The sequence below is a fragment of the Tachypleus tridentatus genome, chromosome 7 (genome assembly GCF_004210375.1).
Source record: "Tachypleus tridentatus isolate NWPU-2018 chromosome 7, ASM421037v1, whole genome shotgun sequence".
Lineage (NCBI taxonomy): Eukaryota > Metazoa > Arthropoda > Merostomata > Xiphosura > Limulidae > Tachypleus > Tachypleus tridentatus.
The window spans coordinates 63,417,374-63,438,719 of NC_134831.1; the positions used below are offsets into that span (position 1 = coordinate 63,417,374).

The 21,346-nt window shown below is 35.7% G+C and overlaps 1 protein-coding gene across 35 annotated transcripts in view; it reads right to left on the minus strand.

Moving 5' to 3' along the window:
* LOC143255824 (uncharacterized) overlaps positions 1 to 21,346 on the minus strand; it is a 201,908-nt gene that overhangs the window by 75,276 nt on the left and 105,286 nt on the right. For 13 of the 35 annotated variants that reach the window (XR_013030866.1, XR_013030859.1, XR_013030861.1 and 10 more), the window contains exon 1: positions 17,329 to 19,887. The exons of 16 other annotated variants lie outside the window; for them this stretch is intronic. Coding sequence is in view for 2 of the 19 variants with exons in the window: in XM_076512122.1 (XP_076368237.1) it covers positions 17,329 to 19,237 (1,909 nt within the window). In the remaining 17 variants the exon portion in view is untranslated. Of the gene's footprint in view, positions 1 to 4,710; positions 5,178 to 6,388; positions 6,513 to 17,328; positions 19,888 to 21,346 lie in introns of those variants that run through there. 6 more of the 35 variants (XR_013030883.1, XR_013030885.1, XR_013030884.1 and 3 more) reach the window with 3 other exon arrangements.

Below are 21,346 nucleotides of genomic sequence, written 5' to 3' on the forward strand. Positions count from 1 at the left end.
GTGTTAAGGCGTGCGACTCGTAATCTGAGGGTCGCGGGTTCGCATCCCCATCGCGCCAAACATGCTCGCCCTTTCAGCCGTGGGGGCGTTATAATGTGACGGTCAATCCCACTATTCGTTGGTAAAAGAGTAGCTCAAGAGTTGGCGGTGGGTGGTGATGACTAGCTGCCTTCCCTCTAGTCTTACACTGCTAAATTAGGGACGGCTAGCACAGATAGCACTCAAGTAGCGTTGTGAAAATTTCAAAAACAATTAAACAATTAAAACCACTTTCTTTGTGAAACTGACGATGACAGAAGGAGGTCGAAACGTTGTTCGCTCCTCTGCATAAAAAATTTTCTCAACCCAAACCAGCCGTTTTTACATATATATTTTTCTATACAAATGGGTTTTCTCGTCATTACTGATTAAAGTCAAAAGTTGCATATTTATGATTTTTGCTTTCAACATGAATAAGATAAACAAGTGAAAAATAAATATTTTTATTTAAATGTATATAAATTTATGTTTAAAAACTTCTTACGGTGTGGGTGACTTTTTAAATACAAATTTATTAGTTGGCGTTAACAGAAGACCTTCATAAACAAACCTGCACTTAACCTATAATATGTTCAGAGTGACGTAACTGTCATCTGTACACTACACTGAAACTATGCGAAGATCGTCTATGATTAAGATTTAAACAGAAAAACGTTATGCTTAATCATGCACAAGAATAATAGTTACTCGTAACTATTGGGTGTTATTATTAAACTTCGTACGCAGTGCTTAGATGTCGCCTACACTTTAAGTACTATGTGCAATTATTACCATGAGGATAAAATTAGCTTCTGTCGCTTCGGTTAAATAGCTGTAACTACCTGATATCCGCTCATCACCGGGAACGAAGAGCGCAGGCGCAACATTAGTAATGGAACAAGATCTCCTGCTTATCCTTTAGAGCTTATAATGTAAATACGTTAATACAGCTAAATAAATTGTTAAAACAGGATGTGCATTTAAAAAACGAGTTTAAATTCTTGAAGTTCTGTTAGGTTAAATCATAATTCATACTTTATCTCGTGCTTAACTAACTGTAGCGGTTTCTTCTATCATTTACCACTTAAACCTCCCGTGTAACAATTATTAATAATATAAAAAACAATTTTCATTGCTTTCTAAAATTTGGTTTATCATTGTTCGGAATTTTTTTTTAATTACATATTTTATAAAGTTGAAGAATGTTACTTGAATGTAGTCCATTATTATGGGCTATTATATAGTTTCCTCTGAGACCAAACCCGGACCAGGAATGGCCTAGGGCGTGAGGCGTGCGACTCGTAATCCGAGGGTCGCGGGTTCGCGCCCGCGTCGCGCTAAACATGCTCGCCCTCCCAGCCGTAGGGGTGTATAATGTGAAGGTCAATCCCACTATTCGTTGGTAAAAGAGGAGCCCAAGAGTTGGCGGTGGGTGGTGATGACTAGCTGCCTTCCCTCTGGTCTTACACTGCTAAATTAGGGACGGCTAGCACAGATAGCCCTCGAGTAGCTTTGTGCGAAATTCTCAAACAAACAAACAAACAACAGAGACCAAACTGTGCCAAAGACCTTCGGCCCGCAGTATATAACATATACTGTTATATATATGTATGTCAGATTCTGATGGTTCTGACTTGAGGTATGATCTATTCACACGTCCGAAGTCACAATGTTTCCGAGAATATAGTTCAAACTGCTAGTTTCTAAGTTACCAATAAGCTCGCAAAGAAATAATTTATAAAAATTTCACCTTAAAATAGAAAGTACATTTTTTCAGTAATGAACTATCTTGAGCAGTTTTGTTGTGTGTGTGTGAATAGCATAAACAAATTATGAAAATCAATTATAATTTTGGAAGTTGGATCTGTAATTAGTTCCTTTTTAGTTTTAAACAAAGAATGCATACACCTACAGACAATACAACGGTGAAGTGCGTGATATTGAAATGATTTTTAAGTCTCACCACTTCGTAACAGTTCATGTCGCCACCCCCCCCTACGCAGGGGCACAACGTATGTCTGCGGACTTAAAAAAACTAGAAATCGGGTTTCGATACCCGTGGTAGACAGAACATAGATAGCCCATTGTATATATTTGTGCTTAACTACAAACAAATTACGTCGCCACGTCAGGTCATATTCTGTATCTGATGGCCGTGCGTCCTGACAGTTATATTGTAGTTTTCTTTATAAATGGCTTCGTCATAAGATTCTCATGTGAAAAGCACACCATTGTTCTCTGCACGCCTTCACATTTAATCTATTACGTAAGAAGAGGACGATTTCACAGCACCTGTTTCAATAGTCCGATTTGACCAGCATACGCCTTCATGTGAGATAACATAAATACTAGTTCCATTCTCCAACTGCTTGAGATATGGCACGGTTGAACATGTACGTCATGGAAGTAACTTATGTACATGTGACTTGTTGTTTATTCAGATGGAGATCCTTTTTGGTTATACTGAGTGCAGTTGCCTGGGACGGCTTTTAGCTACTGAACTTTGTGTTAGAACATTTTCGTTATAGCACGTTGGCTCTGGTGCGAGTTTTGCAGAGCTTGTTTTGAATGGTCCCTGGACCCTAGACGATCCGTATGCCTTTGTTTTCCAGTACTTTTAAGTACAATAAATTCTAAGTCCCCATCTGAGCACACGTTATGATCTGACTGTATGAATATTTAGTACTGGAAAGGACTGTTACACAGCTATCCCAAACACAAAAATGTTTCGGTAATGTCACACTCCCCACAAAATCCCGAAAAATGTCAATATGTAGTCCTCATACATGTTGTTCCGTCTTATAAGTTTAAAAAAAATATTTTGTTGTAGCCAAAACGATCTATGTCTTGAAAAATATCACCTAACTTATGCTGTAATTGCAACAGTTTCGTCTTAATTTAACATTGTTAAAACATCAAGTGCTAAAAACTGATCGCTTAGAACCCATGGAAAGAACATTATAAATGTGAATAAGAAAGTCTATATCTTTGATTAAGTCAAATGGGCTGACTATAAGAACTTCAATCCTAGTATTAATTTCTGTTTTCTAAATCATTTAATCCAGAGGTTCTCAAACTGTAATCCAAAGACTAGTTATCTGACAGATACCTTCAGATAGTCCACAGAAAGGTTTTATAATTATGGAAAGAATTTGTAGATACATAGTAAACTCAAAATTTAAGACCTTAAACATTCAGCTGCATAAATAGAAAGTGTACGTGTTTTTTCTTATAGCAAAGTCACATCAGGCTATCTGCTGAGCACACCGAGGGGAACTGAACCCCTGGTTTTAGGATTGTAAACAAAAAGACTCAATATAAAGCATGTGAAAAAGAAAGTCTAACGCTACGTTATATGGCTTTCGAATTAAAGTAGGAAAACGTAGTTTTTACATGGAAGTGTTCGAGATCGTAAAACAATGACCTGTACGCTGGTCAAAAAAAAAAAAAAAAAAGCTTTTTGGAGATTTCTTTTGTCGAAAAATCAAGGTTAGAATTTGGAGAAAAAAATCCACTATTAGAGTTTTTAATTTAGAGAACTGGAGAGTACCCAGAACTTGTAGACAAAGCTGTTTGCTTCTTGATACCAGTTGCTACTACGTATCCGAGCAAAATGGGATTTTCATCATTTGGGCTCCAAGCACAGAATATGGATAAATGCTGAACCTGAATTGAGGCCAGGGCTAACAAACATTACAAAACCTTTCCCACAAAAACAGACGTGTCCATCGAATTCAAAGGTAGAAAAGTTAATATTAATATTATAGTTATTTTTGTGCGCTTATTCTGTTTTGTTAAATTATATTGTTATCACGTTTACACAGTCTACCAACACCACCCAAAAAAATTCAACAATTGTGCAAACAGTTTGAGAACTACTGTTAATCTATTGAAAGTTTTAATAACTGATGTTTGCTACTTTTATTTAAACATTTCAGATTTGATATTTTAAACCTAATAATCAATGTATTACTATGTAATCGTTCTAAAGCATGACAAAATCCACTATTAAATGAATTAATATTTTCCTCGAGGATCTGTTCTCATCAAACTATTTGAAACGGTCGTATACCAGAAGAAACAGCAAGTTTAACTCTATATGGTTTATCAAATGATCAGGTTATTTTGCATATCATAATACAATGACAGTTAAAATTAATGCTACATTTAATGCATATCTTAATACAAGTGGTCCTCCGATGGGACAGTGGTAAGTCTCCGTATTTACCACGCTAAAATCAAGGGTTCGATTCTCCTCTGTGAACACAGCAGATAGCCCGATATGGCTTTGCTATAAGCAAAACACATACACACTTAACACAAGTGACACGATTATAGAAATTAAGGCTTAAAATATTACACTTGAGTATATTTCTTGCATCCCATTTGTTAAAAAAGAGAAGATGAAGTGCACGTGACCTCATGAAATGTTAATGAATGCAAATGAACCTACAATTATCAGATATGTTTCTAAGATATTTCAAAGTGCATGAATACATCGTTAATTGGGCCGTTTACACTTCCACACTTTCTTCACACTCATCGTTACAACATGAAATTAAACAACAATTACTGTAACTATAGTAATGCATATCACAATACGTGATTTATTATCTTACATAATTTTTGAAATTTTGGGAGGTGACAATCTAGTTACTAACCAGAGGTATGTATATACACTGTACGACTTACCAGCGTTGCTGCAAGGCTTTGCTTTGAAAGACGGGCCAGAAGGCATTGCAGGCAGAACACAAGGGACGGGCATGCCTTTTAACAGTTAAGAGTTTAAATAATTGTTAAATAACTCAATAAATTAGTATGCACGATGCTGTTCAGAAGATAATTCATACAAAAAGCCGAAGCCAAACTTCAGTGTTGAGGACAAACGTCACTGATCGCGAAGATATGTCACTACAAAAACTTTTCTCAATCGTTTATAAATAACATATATCTAGATAAATCTTAGATAATTAAAATATTTTTCTTCTTGCAAAACAATTTAATTAGTTTAAATTTTCTTTTCGTATTAAAAATTTTACTAACTTTTTGACTAAACGCAAACTGTTCAATTTAAAAAGTAACTGAGCTCTATAAAACTAGTAGACGTTACAAACTTTATAAATATAACTACAGATCTTGGCGGTTTTCCACGACTTTCTCACTGTTGCACCCACCTCACAGAACGCTGACGCAGCTCGAGACACTACCATAAAAAGTATAAACAGTGGGAGGAGTTAGAAAGTGCGGGAAAGATTCTTAGGAAAGAGAGGAAGAGAATATGAAACAGTAGAAGAGGTAGAAAGAAATACAGTGAAACGAATAATGGGAGATGGAAAATAGTGGGAACAAAAGACGAAATACAATAAAACAAATCAAGATGAACTGGTGTGATAAAAGGAAAAATAGAGAAGTCACTTTCATTATGTATTTCTTAATACAGTTGTGTCCCAAACAAGAAGAGAAATACAGAACTTTATCCATAAGATAATAAATCATTTATCGTACAGATTAAATCACTTTTAATATGTGTATCTGAACACAGTTCTGTCTTCAGAAGAAGAAACGAGAAAGAGAGTATAAAAGAGTTTATCAGTAATATAATAAATGCACCTGCCGCACATATTTTGTTAAATGTTTCGTACCAGTACACTAAACTTGTAAGACGATTAAACAAATGTTCGTACTTAAGACTATATAAGCAGAGACAATGTTAATTTAAAAGTAAAACAAATCATACCACCTGATTTTCCACGATAAAGAACAAGTTACCATGATACATTCATTGTATTACTCTCCAGCACAACCACCTTTTCCTCGTGAATGTAATAAACCACAGTTTCAAAATTGCTGTTTATTATGATATAGAGAGGAAATAGAATATTATAAATTGGTAAGGAAGTAGGTAGGTGGTAATACTATTGCATTTATTATGCGAACAAAATGAAGTTTGTTTATATTAAAGGAAACATTTTTCTTTCCTAGACAATATAAAACGTTAGTCTATGGAAGCTATAGATTTGTCGATTAAGAAATGTTTCGCCTCGTGGCTATGTAGTTTCCCTTATACATAATTCGTGATACGAAGCAAACAAAATCCAATGTACTATATTGACATACGAACGTATCTCACGCAATGGATATTACGAAATGTTTTCAACTGCTTTGGCTGGGTTAATCTTACGTTATTGTGTAGATTACTAAAAAAAAAGGAGTTGAAATTATAATATTTCTATATAAAGTTGGTAAGGAAACAGACAACAAACCTTACAAATATGATTTGCATTGACGCTAGGATCATTTTCGTAGTCGGGGGAGGGTCTAAAAACCATAGAAAAATTCGAAGTTTATGTCATTGGAACTCAGTATTTACATTTAAAAAGCTCCATTCAGATACTGGAACCTCCAACAAAGCCATGTTTGCCTTCAACAGCTTCGTAAATACCAAAATCTTGTTTCGTTAACAATATCTGCACATCTTCTTCTCTCTCGCTTCCCTTTGTCTACAGGTCGAATAACTCAAGTACAAATCATCATAAGCCAATCAATAACATACTCAAACCCTGTGTATATGCAATTCGGATCAAGCATGCGCAGCGCCCCCGTACTTTAAGCCTACTTCCCACATCCTTGAGGGCTAACGTTGCACGATGTGGCCTTTTTATACGGCGAGTTTTTGCTAAGTGCGTCTAATATTGATGTTTTAATGTGCTGAACCGCAGGTTTCAACATTAGTCCTAGTTATTTTTTAATGTATTCGATAAAGGTGAAGGCTCGTATAAATGATTTAATGTGACGAAAAGTGAGTGTCAACATTAGTCCTAGTTATCTTTTAATATATTCATTAACGGTAAAGGTTGAACAACATAAAATGGCTAGTTGTGAGGGTGAAAAATGGTGTAGTAAAAAAAAAATTACCAGAAAAATTATATAAAAACATTTTTAAACAACATACATCACAGTGATGACGTCAGTGTTCCGTGATAAGACATTACATTGTATAAACAAGTCAAAACAAACGTATGATTCTAATATTCCGCGATATTGCATAATTATACAGAATACAGATACACAAGTAACTCAAAGTACTTCAATTATTACCACATTTATACGTGAGATTACAGTTATAAAACAATTTCAAACGCAGTATTTTTTACATCACAAAACACACATGAATATATACTGAATTATTTAGTCCACGGGTGGGTCAGCGCTCAGCTCATAGACGTATAACGCTAAAAATCGATGTCCAGTTATCCATGATGGACAGAGCACTGAAAACCCATTGCGTAGCTTTGCGCTAAAACAATCTCAAGTTTTTTTGTTTTTTTAATTTCGCCAAAATCTACATGAGGGCTATCTGCGCTAATGTCCCTAATTTAGCAGTGTAAGACTAGAGGGAAGGCAAATAGTCATTGCCAACTCTTGAGCTAATATTTTACCAACGAATAGTGGGATTGACCGTCACATTGTAATGCCCCACGGCTGAAAGGGCGAGCATGTTTGGTGCGACGGGGATTCGAACCCGCGACCCTTGGATTACGAGTCGAGTGCCTTAACCACCTGGCCATACCGGGCAACAAAAACAAATAAGGAAATTATTTATCGTAGGTCAGAAAATAGTGTATTTTATTGAATGTACCCGCTGTCTTTCTTTTGAAACGAAGAAAAAACATTATCTTAAATTACCTTCTACAAGGTATACATTTAAAGTTTTCCCGTATATATACACACGCACACAGAGACTATGTTTGAATTTATATTAAAAAATAGAGGGAGTAAATGGAAAATGTTTGGAACTTACTTCATTGATTGAAGTAACCACACTATTTTTGGAACGATTTCTATAGGCCGATGCAGAATAATGTAGCTCAAATGCTAGTATACGTGATACCCTGGATGACATGTTCGGTATCTATATATTTAGTTAATATTCAGTTCTCGATGTCTCGACAAAGAATTGCTTCCAGGTGTTCATTTATGAGAAGAATAAATAACAACAACCAAAAGGCCTTTCTGAAGAGATGTATTTAAGCAGCGAGATTATTACATTTCGAAAAAAAGATAGCCTTTTACGTTATCTGTCGAATCGGAAAAACTCGCTTGGCCATACGTAAAGCCGTATACGAGACAATACAGAGGAATGCTCTCGTATGGAAAGATAAGATAGCTATTACGAAAGAGCACCCTCCAACCCAAATAAAATCCTCTGCGGTGAAAGTGAACAGATCTCCTGATTTTGTTGATTAGATAGTAAATAAAGATTTGAAAAAGGCTAAGGCTCACAAGCTTCCAAAGACATTTTGAAATCAATAGTTAGTTTCAGGAAAAAAGATGGCCAAAGAAACTGGTATTAAGTTTGTTTGTTTTTGAATTTCGCGCAAATCTGCACGAGGTCTATCAGTCTAAATTAGACTGTTTAAAACTAAAAAGGAACTAATTACAGATCCAACTTCCAAAATTATAATTGATTTTCATAATTTGTTTATGCTATTCACACACACACAACAAAACTGCTCAAGATAGTTCATTACTGAAAAAATGTACTTTCTATTTTAAGGTGAAATTTTATAAATTATTTCTTTGCGAGCTTATTGTTAACTTAGAAACTAGCAGTTTGAACTATATTCTCGGAAACATTGTGACTTCGGACGTGTGAATAGATCATACCTCAAGTCAGAACCACCAGAATCTGACATACATATATATAACAATATATGTTATATACTGCGGGCCGAAGGTCTTTGGCACAGTTTGGTCTCTTTTGTTTGGGAATTTCGCACAAAGCTACTCGAGGGCTATCTGTGCTAGCCGTCCCTAATTTAGCAGTGTAAGACTAGAGGGAAGGCAGCTAGCTAGTCATCACCACCCATCGCCAACTCTTGGGCTACTCTTTTACCAACGAAATGTGGGATTGACCGTCACATTATAATGCCTCCACGGCCGAAAGGGCGAGCATGTTTGGTGCGACGGGTATTCGAACACGCGACTCCCAGATTACGAGTCGAACGCTTTAACCCATCTGGCCATGCCGGGCCCTAGTATTAAGTAAAACCATTCGATCACATACCTGTCAATGCTTCTCAGTGCAGCTCCAGTGATTTACATGAAAGTGTGTGAAACATTTGTCAAGAAGCATATGAAAGTGAGAACCGCAATGCTGATCTATAACACTAATTATGAGCACGATCGATGACGAAGGAAGCAGTTTTAAGAACATCATGGTACCAAGAATATCGTTCTTACACATATGCTATTAACCTTCTGTATGACTCAGTTATGTGCCGAGTCTAAATAACCAGGTTGCGATACACTCTATTTTCGGAAATTTTAACGTGATTCGGTAACTTAGGAGAGACTGTAAAGGCCATCACCACTAACAGTAACGTACATGCGAGCCTATTTTTTGAACAATATCGTCTGCTGTAGCCTCTGTGCTTTTGGGGTTTTATATCATTGCTTCTCTCTATCTAGTACACATATATTTATATAAAATATCTTCCGATGTTTTCAGCTAAGATAAAATAAATTATAAAATGACATTGCTTCATAAAACATTACACTTAAAACAAAAATACGTAAATGGTAAAAAAACAAAAACGGTACATCTATAAGATGACAGAATTATATTAGTTCATTCATAAACTTCCACGAATATTAAAGAATTATGTGAAGAAGATACGTGACTTGTCTTTTATATATTCATAACTTAAAAATGGTATTATGGAATACGAATTAAGTTAGTGATTAGTATTGAAACAACGACAGAATGGTTCGTTTGTTTGAAAATAAGCACCGAGCTAAACATTGGGCTAGCTTTGCTTTGCCCACCACGGGTATCGAAACTCGGTTTCTAGCGTTGTAAGTCCTCAGACATACAGCTGTGCCAATGTTTCTTAATAGTTTGTTATAATTATTATTATTACTGGAAATAATAAATTGAAACCACAAGATCGTGTGCATGATACGTAAACATTAAAACAAATCCATGTAATGTTTTACAAGCAAGAGAGGTTTTACTTGTAATTTAAGTACATAGCTACACAATGGGCTATCTGTGTTTTGCCCATCGCAGATAAACCCGCTTTCTGGAGTTGTAAGTCCGCAGACATTCCACTGTAGCACTGGGGGGTGGGACAAGCAAGGGAAAATTCGTTTGGCGTTAACTTACACCACCTTGTGAATGAAAAGGAAGGAAACATATCATAAGCAAGTGAACGCTACTCGATGTTAACCCTTCAGGTTAGTTCCAACTATCAAAGAGACAGAAGATATAACGATGAGTAGAACAGCAGAGCGGGTAAATGTAGCCATGTGTAAAGTTTGGCACTGGAACCAAATGTATATGAACACTTAAGTAAACAAGCGCATTGCTTGTCAAAACATGACTTGGCCTTGAGAATAATTATGTTAACCATGCCCAGCAAGTGTAATTAACATGAATCAGAAATAGTTTAAAATGATTGGATGATGGGTAGCAATTTCGGAATACCCTTCTAAACGCATCTAAACTTGGGCACTTATAGGATGGTGGTTTAACCGCGAAATACACTTTTGTCAAGTGGGAGAAGTCAGGCCTCCGATATTAATAGTAACAATATGAAATATGTACCTGTTGAGCTTCTATTTGTTTTTTAATAGGCTAGCCAAATCTTCATTTTCAAAAGCCTTCTTCCACTCACTATCTTATCATCGTTAAGCTAAGTATCATTATGAAGTAAGTATTGAAGTAGCTTAGTGGTGAAGACTAGGGGTAGGGTTTTCGTGTAAGTTTCTTTATACAATATACAGACACTCAAGTGCAGAGAAGAACTCCTACACTGAATTACATTATATTATAAAACACACCAATATCAATCTTAACAAAAGTGTAATGACTGCACCCACGTCACTACTGTAGATCTTTGAATAGTAATAGAAACCTCCAAACACACGTCTACATGAATTCAAAGAATAAATTATAGTGCATGTGTGTGTTTTCGTGTAGCAAAGCCACATCGGGTAATCTGCTGAGCCCACCGAGGGGAATCGAACCCCTAATTTTAGCGTTGTAAATGAGATTTGTAGGAACCTTTTACAAAAACGGAAAAGGTGTTACAGTACAGAATGACACCAAAAGTAGTAAATAATATAACGTTAAACGTTTTATTAATTTTGTACGTTATCATGGGATTAGCGATGGCCCTTCCATCAGATTTTGAAAGACATTTTTCTAAACATTTTATGACTCAAGTTGCTTGTGTGTTCAACAATTTTGGGTTAAAGGGTTCCTTATTATCCGTGAGTCACACCCAAAAATTACAAAAAACTATCAATAGGCACGACATGGCCAGGTGGTTAAGGCCCTCGACTCGTAATCCGAGGGTTGCGGGTTCGAATCCCCATCACACCAAAAATGCTCTTCCTTTCAGGCGTGGATGCGTTATAATGTGACGGTCAATCCTACTATTCGTTCTTAAAATGGTAGTTCAAGAGTTGGCGGTGGGTGGTGATGACTATTTGCCTTCCCTCTAGTATTATGCTGCTAAATTAGGAACGGCTAGCGCAGATAGTTCTCGTGTAGCGTTGCGTGAAATTCGAAAATAAATAAAAACAAACTATTAATACAGCAGTTAATAACAGTGAGTGTTGTAGCAAACAAAATATATGTTACACTACCCCCTCATTAATGAATGGTATAAAAATAAGTAATTAATATCAAAAATATATTGTACTAGAAATTGTCAGCAAAGTATCAAAGGTCTCTCTTTATATGTTCGCAAAAAACAACGATGTCATTTTAACTCCTGAATTTTCTCACTTTAACGTACTGAAATGACTCTTATCTTGAATACCCTGATGGTCTGATTGAAGATGAATATTACGATGTCGAAAGTGAATAGCATTCACTTCTAAAGAACGATATAATGTACAATGTTTTATCTTACAAACTCGTTTGTGATGACAGAATGATGTCCAAAGATTTGTGTGTCGTGTTCTAATGAACAGGTTTTTGTTATGTAATATTAATTACGACGATCAGAAGTAACCATACACCTACAAGGAATTTTCATCCCAAATGTTAATGTATGTGTGTTTGGTAATAAGCATCTTACCCAACATTATTTAGAACAAACACCTAAATGACTCGAAGACTACAAATCAAAACTAAATTTACTAGGTTCAGAACTATCTATACTACGTTTTAGAAAACAGAGAGAAATAAAATCTCCTCTCCAAAAATCACAACCTTCTATAGTTGTAGGGCTAAAGAAAATCAAATATCCTTACTAGTAGTCAGTAGAAATATAATCACCTACATCACCTACTCTATTGCCTCTCTCCCTCTCCAGTGGCTCAGCGGAAAGTCCGCGGATTTTGATACACTCGTGGTGGGCACAGCACAGACAGCCCATTGTGTAGATTCGTACTCAACTACTACAAAAACAAACAAACCTACTTTGTTTTTACGTCAGCTACGCCTTTTCCATTTCCACTTCCAAAGAGTTAAACGTATTGCCTACTATTTAATATGATTATATTTTACATTTCATATACAGATACGGGAATGGTTAGTGTGTGTTAAGGTAAGTAACATATTCATATATTATATAGTCCTAGAGTGGTCCATATTCTAACGATACAAACAGTTACATTGACGACGAAACTTTAAAAAAAGAATTACTATTGCACTGTATTGGTTTGAATTTCGCGCAAAGCTACACAAGGGTTATCTGCGTTTGCCGTCCCTAACTTAGCAGTAAAAGCCAACTCTTGGACTACTCTTTTACAACGAATGGTGGGGTTGACTGTCACATTATAATGTCCCCAAGGCTGAAAACGCGAGAATGTTTGCTGTGACAGGGATTCGATCCCGCAACCCTCAGATTGGGAGTAAAGCTCCCTAACTACCGGCCGAGAACTGTATTTAAAATGGTTAGTATATCATTTTTTAATACTGTAATGATTATGGTAAATATGATTTTACAACATATTTTGTTTACGTATCAAATTCTAGGTCACTAAAGGTGTTCAGTATGCCAGTAAAAGTTTTATTTTTCAAACCGTAGAGCCCACTGTGGTTCATCGGTAAATTCACAGATTTACAAGTAAAAATCCAGGGTTCGATTTAACTCAGTGGACAAAGCGCAAATAACCCCATGTGCAAAAAAAACCAACATAAAATTACAAAATCAAACAACATAAAACAGCGCTGGAGAAACTTCGACGAATACAGGTTTGTTATTTTTAAGTTAAAGATAAAGTGCAAACAGAATTTTATGAGTTTTAAAAGAACTGTATGAAATTGATTCTTAACCTGATTTATTTCATCTTCAAATATTTAACAATCTCAACCTTAACTACACGAGATAAGTAACCAGACCAGAGAACCAACATGTTTAGGCACAGTTGATTATCCGTAGTTTAAAAACTGCTGAGCAGGGAGGATGAGAAAGAGGAACAGTCAACAGTAGCCACTGCTTAACATGAAGTGAATAATCTTAACCTCATGCAGGATTAGCTTTGATGGGTATATAAAGTAATAAGCAGGGAGGATGAGAAAAAGAAACAGTCAACAGTAGCCACTGCTTAACATGAAGTGAATAATCTTAACCTCATGCAAGATTGGCTTTGATGGGTATATAAAGTAATAAGCAGGGAGGATGAGTAAGAGGAACAGTCAATTGTAGCCACTGCTTAACATGAAGTGAATAATCTTAACCTCATGCAGGATTGGCTTTGATGGGTATATAAAGTAATAAGCAGGGAGGATGAGAAAGAGGAACAGTCAATTGTAGCCACTGCTTGATATGAAGTGAATAATCTTAACCTCATGCAGGATTGGCTTTGATGGGTATATAAAGTAATAAGCAGGGAGGATGAGAAAGAGGAATAGTCAACTGTAGCCACTGCTTAACATGAAGTGAATAATCTTATTACTGTAATAAGCAGGGAGGATGAGAAAGAGGAACAGTCAACTGTAGCCACTGCTTAACATGCAGTGATTAATCTTAACCTCATGCAGGATTGGCTTTGATGGGTATATAAAGTAATAAGCAGGGAGGATGAGAAAGAGGAACAGTCAACTGTAGCCACTGCTTGATATGAAGTGAATAATCTTAACCTCATGCAGGATTGGCTTTGATGGGTATATAAAGTAATAAGCAGGGAGGATGAAAAAGAGGAACAGTCAACTGTAGCCACTGCTTAACATGAAGTGAATAATCTTAACCTCATGCAGGATTGGCTTTGATGGGTATATAAAGTAATAAGCAGGCAGGATGAGAAAGAGGAACAGTCAACAGTAGCCACTGCTTAACATGCAGTGAATAATTTTAACCTCATGCAGGATTGGCTTTGATGGATATATAAAGTAATAAATGTGTTCAGCAGGTTTTGATACCAGTAGCCCGGCTAATTTCTGCAAACTCAGTTTAAAAAGAGATTCATAAAATGAACCTCGTGCATTTTTTAAAGTTTAGAATAAAATACAAATTATCGCTAAGAAAAGTTATGTCAGATTTTGTCCAGAAAAGATCAAGTTTATAGCGAGTATCGTGTAAAATGTTATTGAGGAGTTTGGGTTGAATTTCGCGCAAAACTACACGAGGGTTATTTGCGCTAGCCGTTCCTGATTTAGCAGTGAAAGACTAGAAGGAAAGGCAGCTAGTCATCACCACTCACCGCCAACTCGTGATCTACTCTTTCACCAACGAATAGTGAGATTGATCGTCACATAATAACGCCCCCAGGGTTGAAATGGCTTAGTATGTTTGGTGTAGCAGGGATTCGGACCCTCGTCCCTTAGATTACGAGCCGAGTGACTTAACCACCTGGTCATGCCAGGCTGTTATTGAAAAGGCATGAAGAATGAACTATCTTGAAAGTATTCATTTATCATTACAGATGTTGGCACGCTTAAAGTTTTACAAAACTATCAGGTTTAATAAATTATTAGTCCATTGTTTTCTGTGCTCTTCCTTTACTACATTTGAGAATTTTACATTATGCAACAAGGAGGAATCCTCAATAGCGGCAGCACTTGAATTCGTTTTTAGGCAGGATTTGAGTAAATTAATCTATGATACACTTTTTCTCCACATTTTTATTAGCTATATTGTTGTGCCCATGTAGAAAGAGTACATGCTCAATTGCACAATTATACAAGCGTGGGGCAAGTATACCCGATTTGAATTTATTACTTAGGATCTTTGCCAGTCTACCCTCAAATCGAAATTATTTTAAGTAAGGTTAGAGTAATATTAGCTTATGAGACCTCAGACGTGGTCAAATATGTCGACTGAAAAGGTTCGACTTCCTGAATCCAAAACTGTAATTAGATCTAAAATTGGTTAAGTACTTGAAAAAAAAAAAAAGAACCATAGACATTCTGTAAGCCGTTATGCCGCGGCTAAAAATGTACCATTTAATGATTAGCAAACTAGAAAATCTTTGTAAGTTACTTATCGCTCTTTATCATGTTTGTTTTCGGACAATGTCATGTTTTCAGAGGCACAATATAGCACCTAAAATCTGCTATGTCAAAATAACATTAGTGTATGCGAAGTCTCTCTAATACAAGTCTCGCAGTAGGTCAACAATAACTCTACGATGCTACAACGTAATGGATAAAGCATTCAGAAACCAATTGTAATTTTGCGCTGAAACAATAAGAACACAATAAAAAATAACTAACTTACAACTGCCCATTCGCGTGTGAAAAAACGTGTAGTTAATGTTTATTTGTTTTAAATTTCGCGCAAAGCTACTCAAGGGCTATCTGCGCTAGCGGTCCCTAATTTAACAGTGTAAGACTAGAGGAAAGGCAGCTAGTCATCACTACCCACCGCCAACTCTTGAGCTAATCTTCTACCAATGAATAGTGGGATTGACCGAACATTATAACGCCACCACGGCCGAAAGGGCGAGCATGTTTGGTGTGACGGGGATTCGAATCCGTGACCCTAAGATTACGAGTCGAACTCCTTAACCCACCTGGCCATAACGGGCCTCGTAGAGTTAGTGCCGTTTATCTCTAACCAAAGTATCAATTGGCTTTCGTGAACTAGTTTTATACCATAACAACTATTTTCCATGATCAAAGAGTAGCAGATAATACCCCAGATATTATACATCAATTATATTTATATATTTCGTCTTACAAAAGCTTCTAACACGTGATGGCGTTTATAGTTTGTATACCAAATTAGAAATCAGCTGAAGGGTTTTGAAAACATATATTTAAGTAGTTCACCAGAGCCAAAAGACGGTTTATGTGACTATCTAAAAATGTTTTAAATTTAGAACATGAGATAAATGACATACTTCAGAGTTTTTATAATAGTTATTTTTAATCCACGTTTTACGGCGCCACCAACAACTGCGAACTGTCAGATATTTCGGCATTGTTTTGCTTTACTAGTAAACCTAAAAACTATTGATACATTTTGGATAATTTCTTCAAACCCTTTTAAATGTAAAGATCGTTTACTGAAACGCTTAACATTTATGGATCGTTTATTTAAAACTTATTTTCAATTTCGCGAAAAGCTACACGAAGGCCATCTGCAATAGTTGTTTTTAATTTCTTGATTAAAATGTGATAGACCAGATGGAAGGCAGGTAGTAAATACCATCCATAGCCAACTTTTGGGCTTCCTTTTTTTTTTTCTTTTCTTTTACAAACGAATAGTGGGATTAATCGTTACCTAAGGTGATTTATTATTATATTATGGTGAACTTTAAAGGTAAACGTAAGCTGTAATTGAATATCTTAATGGAATATTTGCGTATTATTATTTCATTATGGACTATAATATTAGTGTTTGTTTTAGATAAAGCCACATTAAGCCATCTGCTCTGCCCATCACGGGGAATCAAATCCCAGCTTTTAGCGTTTTAAGCCTGTATACTTAAAGCTGTCCCACCGGGAGACGTCAGTTAGGGATATTTTAAGGTTTCTTGTAATTAAAAATGCTCACAACTATAACAAGCATAAATAATTTATGTGAGGAAAGAAAAAAACGCGAGTGTTTAATGCAAAAAAACCTACAAAAAATGAGAAAATTAGGTTTTGTACAAAACCGAAATGGTTTCCTAAAATAACAATGAAATTAAAAAGTGGGTTTGCTGATACTTTTAATATTGTAAAAAGTAAAATTGAACATAAAGGTCTGTTTAGATCCTCAGAACGCTATATACCACCTTCATTAACATGTTACATAAACATTTATTTAACCTTCCTCTACATGTTTCTATTCATGAATGAATTCATTTTCACTGCATAGTTCAAAAAATGGGTCGTGTTGCTTTACTGAGCATAACTTTACTTACAGTTCCTTCCTTCCAGCTTTACCTCCTTTTCTTCTTTTGATACTTGGCTACTCAATGGTTGCTGATTCATTTCGCATGAATCAGTAAATTGTGGTTTCATTTCATAGTTAAGCTTTGATACGACTCTTTCCTCATCATACTGGTCATCTATTTCCCCACGTATTGCGTCAACGTTATGACCATGGTGCTCCAAGGTATTTTCCATTCTTATTGGAGAAGAAGTATTCGTTTGTAAGACGTCTGTTCCTTTGTAAGAAAAGCTAGCACTGGAACTAAAAACTGAATTATCGTCTATAAGTATTTCAGGAGTGCTTCGTCCACAAGAAGAAGAATTCTTCTGCTCAGAGTTTCCAGAAATTTCTTGTTCTTCTAATACAGGTGACAAAACTGGACTTCTGCTGATAACGGAAGACGAGCGTCGTGAATTATGACGCATTCGTCGTGGTTGTTCGTTGGATTTCTGACAGACGTTTTTGTCCCCTTTCTTTCCTTCAACATCTTTTCCTTCATTATCTTCATGTTTCTCATCAGCTGTTTCTTTGTTGCTAAATCTTTCTTGGTTTTTAGTATAATTGTTAACCACATTAAACTTGTCGTCAATATCTCTTCTTACGTGAAATTCTTTCAAAATGTCTCCAACATCTTGCTCATCATCACTACTGGGAAACTGCAGATGATGAATAATCTCCTCTTCTATTTGCTTCAAGTTTTCTTCATTTTGGTCAAAAGCAGTTCTCAGCAGCCACTCTTCAACTAAATCTTTCTTGTTTTTCTCCTGAACGTTTAAACGAAGGTCATTTTTTCCCTGTAAAATTGTGCTTTTGTCCTTTTCTTCAACAATGTTATGTGAGAGTGTTTTCGTTTCATCTGAACTGGGAATTACAGCAGCGTGAAAACTTTTTGGATAAGTATACTTAAGTCGAGACAAAAAACGAGGGAGGACCTTTTCTTGTTTGATTGATTTTAAAAGATGTTCAAAGCCATTATTGTCACTCTTATCCACTTCATACCATGGTTTTCTGTTTTCATCTGGAAGACATGATTCATTTTGTGCATTATCAGAAGTAGGACATTTCAAGTTCTCAATCTCTTTATTTTCGTTTGTCTTTCTTCCTTCCTCTTGATTAAGAGACAAAGACGACGTCGTGTTGTAAAAACCAGGTTTGACTGTCAGATTAAAACCTTCTGAATTAACGTCTCTCAAACACGCGGAAAACGTTTTATCAGAAGCTGTGTTTTTAGGGCTTGAAACAAAGAAAACATCAACCCTTTCCGAGTGGCTTGTATAATCAGTAAGAGAGAAAGGATGTCTTCTCTGAGATTCTGATGAAAGAACTGCTTCTGGCTGTAACAAAAGTTTTGCTAAATTTCTAAACTCTTCATCCACAAGAGATGAACCACTACAACCCACAAAAGCTTTATTTGTCTCATTGTGAATTGTTTTCTGCTCAAGATGATGAATGTTGGATCTAAAAAACGGAGGATATGAATTATTCTCAGTACGTTTTAGTTTAGATTGATTATATGCAGAAATATCTTCAAATGACAGTGATTTACTTTCCATCTCATCAAGAGAGTCCATCGTTGGAGACATCGAATATAAATGGTCAATAAATCCAGTTAAAACTGGACAACATGATGATGGTCGTGTTTTAGCATCAGTCGAGGAAACTTTGGCTTTTTGGGTAAAATGCATATTTTGTTGGAATATTTCTGGTCTTTTATTATTCAATTGATTCTTCACATCTCGAGGTTCATGACAAGAGTAGCTTGTAACAATCGACTGGGTATCACTTGTATAAGGAATGTTTTGATATACGTTTTCTAAGTTCTCTTTACACCTACATCCTTTATCGCATGCATCTTCAAAGAGATCTGTTTGAACTCCAACTGAAGTCATTATGAGCATTAACTCGAACACTGAGTATCAAAGTCCTGTGTCGAAGAGAACTAAATAAATGATATTTATATTGTGTGACATTCTATAATTTACAAACTCCACATTTCAAATTAAGTCGAATTTTCTTTAGTGAAAACAAACACGTCACACACGCACGTGAAACTTTCCTTCATGACAATAGCATTAAAAATATGTCGCAGAAGTATTATTTCGGGAAAATTTTTCATCGCGAAAGGGCTTAATTAAACATAACAATAAACCAGATTCGGTAGCAAGTAATATAAAATAATTTCTTAAGTACTTATTTCACTGGCATTCTGTTCATTGCTCAACAGCTCATAAACACGCAGAACAACACGATTCCATTATTTAAATATATCTTCACAATAAAATATAATAATAACAACAAAAAAGTTTTGCCCTTAGCTTTTCAACCGCTTGTTCAGCTCTTCACTGAAGTGATATGTCTCGTTCCAGTTGTATGACAGCACGAAAATATAGAAGAGGCAGAAAAAACTTGCTCGAGAGACAAATGTGTTCGTTATTCTTGTTACATTGTCTATTTCAGCTAAAGGTAAGTCAAGTTCTCAAAGAATATTCGCTTTCTTCACTTGATAGAAGAAGACATGCCCTTGAGGACAACGTTGTGTCGTCATACAAACACATATTAAGGTATCAAAATAGATCCGGAAACACGTCATGAAGCGAAAGGTAACAAGGGTTCAGAAAGTAGGGTTACATTTATACTTGTCGCTGTTCGTGAGCGTCACAAGTTTCTGGTCTATCTGCAACATGCTCACAAGTGTATTATCTTGTAAAAAAACGTATCTTTAAGACGCAATACACGAAATAAGACGAGTGTCTAATTACGTGCAGTTGAAATTTAAAAGTAAATTCTCAAGCTGAGAAATAATAGGGAAATATGAGAGGTTTATTCAAATCACTTGCTATCTGAAGCTAAAGCAGTATGTTTTTAAATAGGAATGTTGTTTTCATGGGAGTTAGTGATAAAACAAGAAAACATAAAAGTGATAAAATAACGTAAAGGCAAATTTATGTTTTCATGTTTCAATGAAAAATATAGCGTAAAAAGAATCTCACGTAATTTGCGATCTACTTGATGTTGCTATCAAATGATGAATAATCTAGGAAATATTGGCTAATAATACAACGAAACAACGAAAGCCACTGTAATAGAAAAAATAATTATGTGTTTAGTGTTACGACCAAACGACTTTGATTGCAAAAGCTATGTTTGTTTAAATTCATATTACCTTTTATATAAACAAAGAACAAATACCTATTTGTTTGCTTTCTTTCTTCTTATAAAATTAGATGGTATTACTGAAACGATAAAAAAGGCCTAGATCATGTATTCTTTGTTGGTTGTTTATCTAAAGAAACGTTTGAAAACTCCTACGCCTAAAATATTTTAAAGGAAAGAATTTTGATTAATTAGCTGTAAATAGTTAGCCTCTGTTATTTTACATTATATTCCTTCAGATTTTAAAACTTATGTGTAAAATATTAACGTAATACATATTTAATTTAAATTTTGTCTTGCTAAAACAAAGGTTTGTTTGTGTTTGTTTTTGAATTTCGCGTATAGCTACTCAAGGGCTATCTGCACTAGCCATCACTAATTTACCATTGTAAGACTAGAGAGAAGACAGCTAGTCATCGCCACCCACCACCAACTCTTGGGCTGCTCTTTTACTAACGAACAGTAGGGTTGACCGTCACATTATAACGTCGCCATGGCGTTCGACTCGTCATCTGAGGATCGCACGTTCGAATCCCCGTCGCACCAAACATGCTCGCCATTTCAGCCGTGGGGGCGTTATAATGTCACGATCAATCCTACTATTCGTTGGTAAAAGAGTAGCCCACCGCTAAATTAGGGACAACTAGTGCATATAGTCCTCGTGTAGCTTTGCGCGAAATTTCAAAAGAAAAAAAAAAGGATAATGCATTGTTGTAGATAAATATAACTTTTTTATTTCAATGAAGAGATAACTTAATCATTTACTTAAGATGTATATCGAAAGAAGGAGCTTTAATGAAGTAAAAGCTGTCAGATTATTAGCAGACAGCGTACTGTGAAAATTTACCTGGTGA